This window comes from Nannobrachium achirus, assembly GCF_963921795.1.
Source record: "Nannobrachium achirus genome assembly, chromosome: 5".
Classification (NCBI taxonomy): Eukaryota; Metazoa; Chordata; class Actinopteri; order Myctophiformes; family Myctophidae; genus Nannobrachium; species Nannobrachium achirus.
In genome coordinates, this window is record NC_137814.1 from 35,436,391 (window position 1) to 35,446,214 (window position 9,824).

The window sequence follows — 9,824 nt, forward strand, 5'->3', positions numbered from 1 at the left end:
CAATTATGCAAATCTACACAGTTCAGTAAGTGAGGACTATGGGACGGTAATTGGATTGGAAAAAAGAAGAAGAAGAACGTCATGCAGACATGCACCAATTTAATTGCAAACATATCAAAATATAACCTCGTGAGCTTTTATTAAGAGGCAACACAGCTTCACATGACCACACACGTGACCAAACGTCAAAAGTTCAGCGGGAACCAACCCGGAAAAACAACAACATCATCATGGCGAGCAAAGAGACGACAGCCGCGCTCTCGGAGTCAGTGCAGTGTCCAGTCTGTTCCAGGGCCTTCCAGCCTTCCAAGATCAACGCACACCTGGACAGATGCTTGCTGGCAGTGTCTGGTGACGACTGTCCTCCGGCAGCAACAACAACAGACGTGAGAGAAGCAGACTCACCGCCTCTGAAGAAATCACGCATTTCTGGTGAAACGCCTCCACCTCACACCCCCACATCAGCCACTGCAGACAGCGAGCCGATACCCAGTGGTGGTGCCACTGCACCAGTGTTCTCCATGTTCCACAGCAGCAACAAGAGTAACAAGACTCCGTTTAAAAATGTACGAAACGTGCTATTGTCTGTGAAACAAAGTCCCAATGCCGCTGTCGGCAAAGGAACGAAGCGCAATCTTGAAGAGAACGGCGTGGAACAGATAGGAGCTGCAGCTGTGAATGTGATGCACACTGCTTCCCACATCCGCCCTTCTACAAATGAACCCATAAAGATGTCATCGTCATCATCGTCGAACCCACTATTGATCACCCGCATCGACAAGCCTCTGGCGGACAAACTGCGACCAAACACACTGGATGAATATTTCGGGCAGAACAAAGCGGTGGGGGAGCACACGTTGATCCGTTCACTGCTGGAGTCTACTGAGATCCCATCACTGATCCTCTGGGGGCCCCCTGGATGTGGAAAGGTATGTCATGTCACTCACATACTAATATAATCTCTCAAGAAGAGACTGATGAAAAAGGAACTTTTTTTTTTGGGACCATGGCTAGACCGATTTCTCACATACAGTGAGAACACACACTTTTATTCCAGGGACTCAGCCTCAGGGAGGGACGCGTATTTGGAATTGACACCAGGCCTCCAGGGAAACCCCGCCCACCGAAGCTTTTGATTGGCTGAAGCGGAGCTAGGGAGCGCTCAATTGTAGTCGCTTGGACAGGGCGTGTATCGTGGGCTTGCCCAGGCCTTACGGCCTGGGCATAAATATAACGATTGCATTCACCACGGCTTCGTAACTCGCGCGGCGCTCCGCCGGCCGCGCGGCCCTGGCCCGCTCTTCGCGAAGAGCAGGACCAAGGTCCGCTGGCCTGCGCGCCGCTTGCAGTGTCGTGGACAATCGAGCGGCTCCGTCTGGAGGCCTGGTGTCAATTCCAAATACGCGGGAGGGACCCCCAAAGTAATATGTGTGTATTGGCTGCAAACCCCAGACGCCATCTGAAAATAGTTTGTGCCAGTGACCCCCCCCCCCCCCCCCCTAGAATATTTGTGTTGAGGGTATTCAAAATCTTCTCACATTTTTCCAAGATTATTATTATTATTATTAATATTTTTATCAGATGTTGTGATGCAACTCATAGTGAGCTTTTAGATTCATTGGCTATTTTCAAATATCCGACATATGGTTTAAAGTAGTTAGACTATCAAAACTATCATCATTCTATATAATTCACCAAATATGTGTGTCTGTCTGTCTGTCTGACTTTGAGAACCACTGTATATTCAGGGTGAAAACCAGGAATTTAAATCTAAACAATTACCACTTTCTCACCCTCTTTATTTGTGCCTGTGTGTGTGTGTGTGTGTGTGTGTGTGCACCTTTTATAGACAACGCTTGCTCATATCATTGCCAGCGCCAGTAAAAAGAAGGGGACCGTTCGCTTTGTTACTCTGTCAGCCACCAGCGCTTCCACCAGTGACGTCCGGGAAGTTATCAAACAGGCACATAATGAACTCCGACTGTGCAAGAGGAAGACTATCCTCTTCATTGACGAGATCCACCGCTTCAACAAATCCCAACAGGTGGGATTTTGATTTGAGACTACTTGTCCCCCTTACGTCAAATTCAGTGATGTGAAGTAATTGAAGCTGTGCAGTTTTATTTATGACTCCCTCCTTCAGTGGTATTCCCCTCGACCACAGTCACATCATTAAAGCACATGCTCTGCACACGAAGGTTAATCAGTCTGCCTGGTCTTAACCGCAGTCTGATGAGAATGTGCTTCCCTAAAATAAACACTTGGCCAGCACCTCCCCCCTCCTGGAAAATTACCCTCCTATGCCCCTTCACAATTCATGTTTTATTGCACATATTGAGTTGAATCAAATGCGTATTTATGAAAAACCCACTCAATTTAAAATTTTAAATATAATTTCATACCAGAAAAGCAAGAAACATGAGCATTCCAAATTATTACAATATGTTTTCAGATTGATCCATGGATAGACACAGACATTACAGTCATGAGAGCTGGCTCAGTCAGTGTGACTCAAAACAGCTTCAACAGACCAAGTTAATAATCAACAAAATGAATACTTATTACTTACCCCTGGCATTTTTCTACTTCATCACAGAATGTCAAAGCCTTCCTTGTTCTTCCCATGTTCCTTTTGTTCTCCCCCCTCTCTCGCTTTCTGTATTTGTACATTTAGGATACCTTCCTTCCTCATGTGGAGTGTGGGACAGTCACCCTGATAGGGGCCACCACAGAGAACCCCTCCTTCCAGGTGAACGCCGCGCTGCTGAGCAGGTGTAGGGTGCTGGTGCTGGAGAGACTGTCTGTAGAGGCGATGAGTTTGATCCTGCGCAGGGCAGTGGCCTCACTTGGGATCAGGGTGCTGGGAGAGGAACCAAACGGTCCCCAGGAAGACGACCTATCAGATGGCTCTCAGTGAGTGCTCCTTGCTCCCAGAATCCTCCCCTTTTGTTGTGTTGGATTGTACGAGAGAGCTGTGAAGACCCACAGCTCCACATCCTCTCCTCTGTCCTTGATTGGCTGAAGAATGGGAAATTCTCTCTCCTCTTGCGTGCCCTCCTGTAAGAGTACAGGAAGGAATTGATATGGTTCAGCCAGACTATAGGCAGTCATTAATTTGGAACCAGGAGTCCCTATAGACTTGTTACATTATATAACCCTAAATATGGGAGTCTCCCCTTGCACTTCATCTTTATTTGTTGACAGAAAGGAATGGAGTCTGCAGTGGATATACAGTCTGCTTATTGTGGTAACTGTTAACTGCTGGTAGCTGAGAAAAGCTGTATTTTAACAGCTTGCGAGATTCATGTTTAATGATGGCCTGAAGCTTTTGAGCTTGTTGTAACTTGTGTTGGCTGCATATAAATGTTTGGAGTCCAAAGAGATGCTCCAACAGTGTTTATTTGTCATGTACAGACAGATCACCACCTCAGTCATTTGTTTGGCTTGACTGTGTGTGTGTGTGTGTGTGTGTGTGTGTGTGTGTGTGTGTGTGTGTGTGTGTTTTTTTATTTCTTTTTCTTTTTCTTACCTAAGCACTTGTCGTAATGAACAAGAACAACACAATTGTACTCGACGGGTTAACCATTTTATGGCAGAGGAGATCTGAGCAGAAAGAATGGTGTGATGAGGAACGTAGGCATTGGGGTGGGTGCTGCAGTCTCCATGGATGCTGCCACGGCGTAATTAAAGAGTCATCCATGGCTCTAGTGTTTGTCACCATTCACTGGGGTTCTAGGGAGCCAAAAACGGCCATGTGCTCCAAGGGGTGGTTGGGGGCAAGTTTGAAGCAGGGCAAAGATGCTTCACCATCAATGTCACTTCACAATATATGAAACAAACTGTTCATTTATTAACTTGTGTTTTACTTGTACCATGAAATCTTAAGCCTTGTACTCATTTAGGCTTAATAAAATATGAAATCTGCATTCAAAATCAGTTTTTATTTTTAGAATTCCTTTTTGCGATCTAATAACATGTTAGTAGCAGTAGCAGGTGGTTTAAATTCATATTCCCTGTCTGTTCACGTCACAAAGCAAAGAACGATGATAGACAATCTTTACAAATGATTTTAATTCATGCACTTTCTTTCTTCTTTTTTTTTTGCAGGCCAAAAGTTTACATTGAACAGAAAGCTCTGGACACCATTGCTCACCTTTGTGACGGTGATGCCAGGGCTGGACTCAATGGTCTCCAGCTGGCTGTTCAGGCTCGGGTGGGGGCGGCCCGCCCTGACCGTTTAGCCCAGGACTCTTCTCCCCTGGAGATTGTGGTGCAGGAAGTGCATGTCAAAGAGGGTATGCAGAGGTCCCATATTCTCTACGATAAAGCAGGTAATCCCAGAATATTACTATGCACTCGTAGGGCCAATGCATACTCCACTTTTAGAGCCGAATTTCATTTGGTTAAGCTCTGTCTAAACTAGAATATGACGTCATTCAAAGGGCGGCTACCGAGATTTTGTGGCTCCCCGGGCCAAGTGCCGAATTTCATTTGGTTAAGCTCTGTCTAAACTAGAATATGACGTCATTCAAAGGGCGGCTACCGAGATTTTGTGGCTCCCCGGGCCAAACCAAAATACATTTGGCCCTAAGGCCATGGCTACACGGAACTGGATATTTCTGAAGCTAGACATTTTTTTGTGCTGTTGGGGCTTGCAGCCACATGAAGCTGGATATTTTTTAAACCGGATAAATAAGTGAAGACATTGAAAAATATCCGATACACTGGATCCGTGTAGACATGGAACCCGGATATCCCTGAAGACTTTACTGTGTGTGTGTGCTTGTTAGACCTAGATATCTTTGTCGTGTGGACCGAGATATTTTTCTATGTGGATATCTGAAAAAACGGGATATATGAATTTAATATCCAGCTCCGTGTGGACCTAGATATTTTTCTATGTGGATATCTGAAAAACCGGGATATATGAAAAATCCAGCTCCGTGTAGCCATGGCCTAAAAGTGGAGTATGCATCGGCCCTTATCATGTGGCCTGCTTTACTGCAGTCACTGCCAAAGAATACTCCCTAACCTAAATTGTTTTCAAGCCATCCATCTACACCTGAGGAAACGATGATGCTCTTTTTATTAGTTTGTTAATTGGTCTGCCCAGAGCTGGCGGTTGCGCTGTCCAGATTCTGCAGCTGACACACATAAAAGTTACGCGTCAAGTCAGATGAAGGAAATAGAAAGTGTTAATAGTTTTTTGATGCGTTTCACAGGTTCTGAAATTGAGCGTCTCGGACCTGCATATATACATTTCTTAGCCAAGGCACAAACTGCTCCTAATACACATATAGTATTTCTGTATATCTCCTATCTTAGCTGGTGTACGTCAGAGTTTGTGCTAATTAACTTACTCATTGACTCAGCAGATTTGGTAAGGCAAGCTTTAAGCCAATACAAGGGAAGTGTATTTTTTTGCACTTTTCAACAAAAAAAGGCCATTTCAATACAGTTAAAGGTGTTGTAAGTGATATTGTTTTTGTTAAATCATAAAGTTAATTCTTAAAAAGTTAAAGCGTTATATTCATTGCCATAGGGTTCAGAAACCGTCTCTCCAGCTCTTTAGTACTGGTAAGCAGAAATTCAATTGGATGAAATTGGTATCCCTGAAAAGATTATTTTCTTCTAACTAAAGACATGCAGAGATCCCTATTATTGAACAAAAACTCAGGAATAAAGATGCATTTAGAAAATAAGGTCTGCACTCCGCAAACCGGTGAAAATAAACTGCATTGTTTTATTGCGTACAATGTTTCAATCGAGTGGGCACTACAGAGTTTTATTGAACACTTATTCTAACAAAGAAATACAGTATCACTTACGTACACCACCTTTTTAAAGAATAGAATACTAATGAGTTTAAATAATAAAATATAATTATAATAATAGAAAAATCATAAACCTCAGCAAAAGGCGGTGGCAAACTGAAAGGTCTTCAGCTTTGAACAAGAGTTGTAGCAGACCTGCAGTTTAATGGGAGTTTATTTCAAATAAGTGCTACATAAAAAAAACTAACGCTGCACATTTAGGCCCCATTTACTGTACACTGGCAGCCAAATCCAGCCTGAATCTTATCTGAGCCACATCCAGATTTATTTTTTTTACTCAAAAACATTAAATTCTTAATAAACCAACCGTTTATTTTTTTTTGTTTTTATTTTTTTTATTTTTTTATCATTAATTTGACATACAGCGAGGAGCCAGTGTAAAGATCTGAGAACTGGTGTGATATGGTCTGCTGTCTTGGTATTATAAGAACTTGAGAAGCAGCGCTCTGAATCAACTGCAGCTGTCTGATCCGTTTCCTTAGCGCTTCATGGCGATGGCGACTGACTGTGTTGCCACATAATCAGAGACTGAGTGACGCCTCTGCCCAGGGAAGCATGATTAGTGTGTTTATCAGAACCAAATACTAGTCTGCATTGTTAGTCTCCCAGCTGGGGTGTAGGAGTTAATACAGCCTGCTTAGAATAGCAGTGTCAACATTCTAATGCATCAGGATTTGGTCCCGGAGAAGCAACAGACCATTTATCATTTAGGAAAAGCTACCCCAGAGTGACAAACGAGATAGTGTTTCAGATCATTAGAGGACCACTGTCTAATAATGGAACGTTACTTGTCACGCATAAGGCCCAGTCGAATAAAGGCTTCATGCAACAGCAGCTTTAGAAGAATCAACAGGTTCAGTTAAGGATTATTAAAAGCTATGGTTTTGTCAGAGGCAGAGACCCTCACACTACCTTTTGGCACTGAGATGATAGTATAATGGCACTGTCGTCTCGTGGTTGTAACAATAACAGTGGAATGAGTTACTGTAATATGATAAAATATTGCATACACACACCAGCAGGCAGATTTAAATCTTAATGTGTTTATGCTGTGTGCCATTGTTTATTCCTGTCTACCAGCTGAGAGCTGTCTATAATGGCCTCCTCTGTACTTATGAGAGCTTCTTGTAGGATTTAGATGGAGAGAGTGAGGCGGCATAGAGTAAAGTTTCAATGTACAGATTTATTTTTATTATTATAATTATTATTACCCATAATTATTTATTTTTTTGTTTAGACTGATGCTAGGTTCTTGGTTTGCCTACAATCCAAGATTACTGAGGCACTGCACTGTCAATGCGTTTGATGTATACGTTTACCATGCTTACTGTAAGTCGCTCTGGATGAAGAGCGTCTGCTACAGTAAATGCCTATTGCCTACATTGCAAATTGTAGAAAAACAATAGTTAAAACACTTTGGCAACACTTGCCCCTCCCTCTCGCCCCATCTAAGACATGACACCGTCTCATTATGCAACACTCAGCTGTCTCTGAAGCCCCAGATTTACTGTACCCTGCTCCACACACGGGGCTCCCAAATCTGCCCTCCGTTTGACTTATGACCTTGAGGGAGCTAGCAGTGGGTGCAGTCTGGCATTCACCCCTTTTTATTATAGAGGATAATCTTTGTGAATGTGAATTGCTTCATTCCCTTTCTTACTCTGATGATGATGAGATGCGTAGGGCTGTCATGATTATGACATTTTACATGACGATTAATTGTCACTCAAATAATTGCGATTAACGATTTAATTGTGTTTTTGTTGCTGACAATTACATTTCTATTTGGCTTTTAGGCTTTTAAGTTGCACATGGTTGATATGACACATAACCTAAATATATAAAGAAATTACTGACATATTTGACAACTTAAGAACATTGCTAGTGGAAATAGACAATTGTAGATCTGTTATTTGCACTATTATTTTTTTACATAAAAAAAACAATCAACATGGAAACGATTATGACGATTATGAAAAATAATAACGATTATGTCAAATAATTGCGATTAGATGATTATGTAATAATTGTGATAGCCCTAGAGATGCGTGAAGACTGACCCATCTCCTTTATTGTGTGTGTGTGTGTGTGTGTGTGTGTGTGTGTGTGTGTGTGTGTGTGTGTGTGTGTGTGTGTGTGTGTGTGTGTGTGTGTGTGTGTGTGTGTGTGTGTGTGTGTGTGTGTGTGTGTGTGTGTGTGTGTGTGTGTGTGTGTGTGTGTGTGTGTGTGTGTGTGTGCGCGCGCATATCAAGGAGAGGAACACTACAACTGCATCTCAGCATTGCATAAGTCAATGAGGGGCTCTCACGCAAATGCCTCCCTCTACTGGTTGGGTCGCATGCTGGAGGGAGGCGAGGATCCTCTGTATGTGGCTCGCAGGCTGGTCCGCTTCGCCAGTGAAGATATTGGTGTGTGACTATAGAATAATTAAGATTTATGGATTATTTTTGTGCGAGCAAATATTTACACCGAGTTAAAACTTGGTGAAATGATCCCTTTCTATACAAATGTGTGTGAAATTGAAAAACAAGGCCGGTTGGTAAAATTACCAGGCATATTGTAAACAAATATCACCCACTCTATTCCCACTGGGAATGCTGGTTTTGGTTCATTGTTTCCCATTTGATCTAACCAGCAGAGACATAAACTTGTACAAGTAGGGGGCCAGATTGGAAATAGTTGTTTTCAAAAGGATAGAAAACATTTTTAACTTTTCAAGTGCTTGATATACAGTGTGTACAGTAGTTGCACATGGTGTCGCGCACTGAAAAGAGCTGATCTTCAAACTCACTGTAGATCTCCTATTTTGTGCATCACCATCATGCTACATTATAAATCTGGCTTAATAATTATTCTGACTGGATGTCGCATGTGTGTTGGTCAGGTATGGCAGATCCCTCTGCCCTCCCCCAGGCTGTGTCTGCCTTCCAGGCCTGTCACTTCATCGGGATGCCTGAATGTGAGGTAAGCCACACATACGCACACATCACTCACATCAGACATTTGGGTCTCATCTCATACTTGCAATGCCCCTACCCGTTAACCACTTGAACTGTCAACTTGACATTTGACTCTGTACATGGCTGTACACCGGCAGCCATGTGAATTATGGTCAATGAACACCTCCAGTGTCTCTGACATACGGTACATAGAATCGTGAGATGATTTGTAGTTGATCTGCCAAAAAAAGGCTCCATTTACTTTCCTTCCTTTTACCCTGCTCGACAGGTGATCCTGGCTCAGTGTGTAGTGTATTTGGCTCGGGCACCGAAGTCTGTGGATATCTACAAGGCCTACAACAATGTGAAGGCCAGTCTGAGGAACCACAAAGGACCCCTACCTTCAGTTCCCCTGCACCTTCGCAATGCCTCCACCAAGCTAATGAAGCAACTGGGATACGCGAAGGGTTACAAATACAATCCAGCCTTCAGTTCCGCTGTAGAGCAGCAGTATTTACCCGAGGAGCTGCAGGGAATAGACTTCTTCACTTGGACGCCTGCTGAGTGAGCCCTGAGCATTGGTTGGGATAATAATATGTACACAGAATATCCTGTTGAGTTCAAGGAAAGGCAAACTGAATTTATTTGAGCAAGATGGCAGTGTGCACAGACAGTAGTTTATTTCAGCTCAATTCACAAGTACCATTTGATTAGTCAAGCAGGCTTTTCTGTTGGAAATCAAAAAAGGATTGGGGGGTGTTTTCCCGTAATATAGGATAAATAAGCAGTCATATTTTAAATTAAATTCAAATTCAATATTTCAAATATTTCTCACTCAGTCGTACGAGAGTCAAAATCCAGGGAATCTCCTTCATACCAGTAGAAGATAAACACTGTTTAAATGATAAATGTTTTCAGATCTATTGTAAATATTGCAATATTTACAAAAAAGTATAATGTAAAAATGTCTAACGGATTGTTCTCATTAAAATCTTTGACTTTTTGCCTCTAAGATTCTTTCAGTTTGACAAAAAACTTCATCAGCAGCCAT

At 42.6% G+C, this 9,824-nt stretch overlaps 1 protein-coding gene across 1 annotated transcript; it reads left to right on the forward strand.

The window, feature by feature from the left end:
* Positions 1 to 230: 230 nt before the first annotated feature.
* On the forward strand, positions 231 to 9,341 carry wrnip1 (WRN helicase interacting protein 1; the record flags this gene model as incomplete). The annotated part of the gene is made up of 7 exons (XM_080725746.1): positions 231 to 929; positions 1,850 to 2,044; positions 2,675 to 2,913; positions 4,108 to 4,331; positions 8,087 to 8,242; positions 8,719 to 8,798; positions 9,063 to 9,341. 7 exons carry the CDS (start codon positions 231 to 233, stop codon positions 9,339 to 9,341), a joined length of 1,872 nt encoding a protein of 623 aa, XP_080581872.1.
* Positions 9,342 to 9,824: the final 483 nt, after the last annotated feature.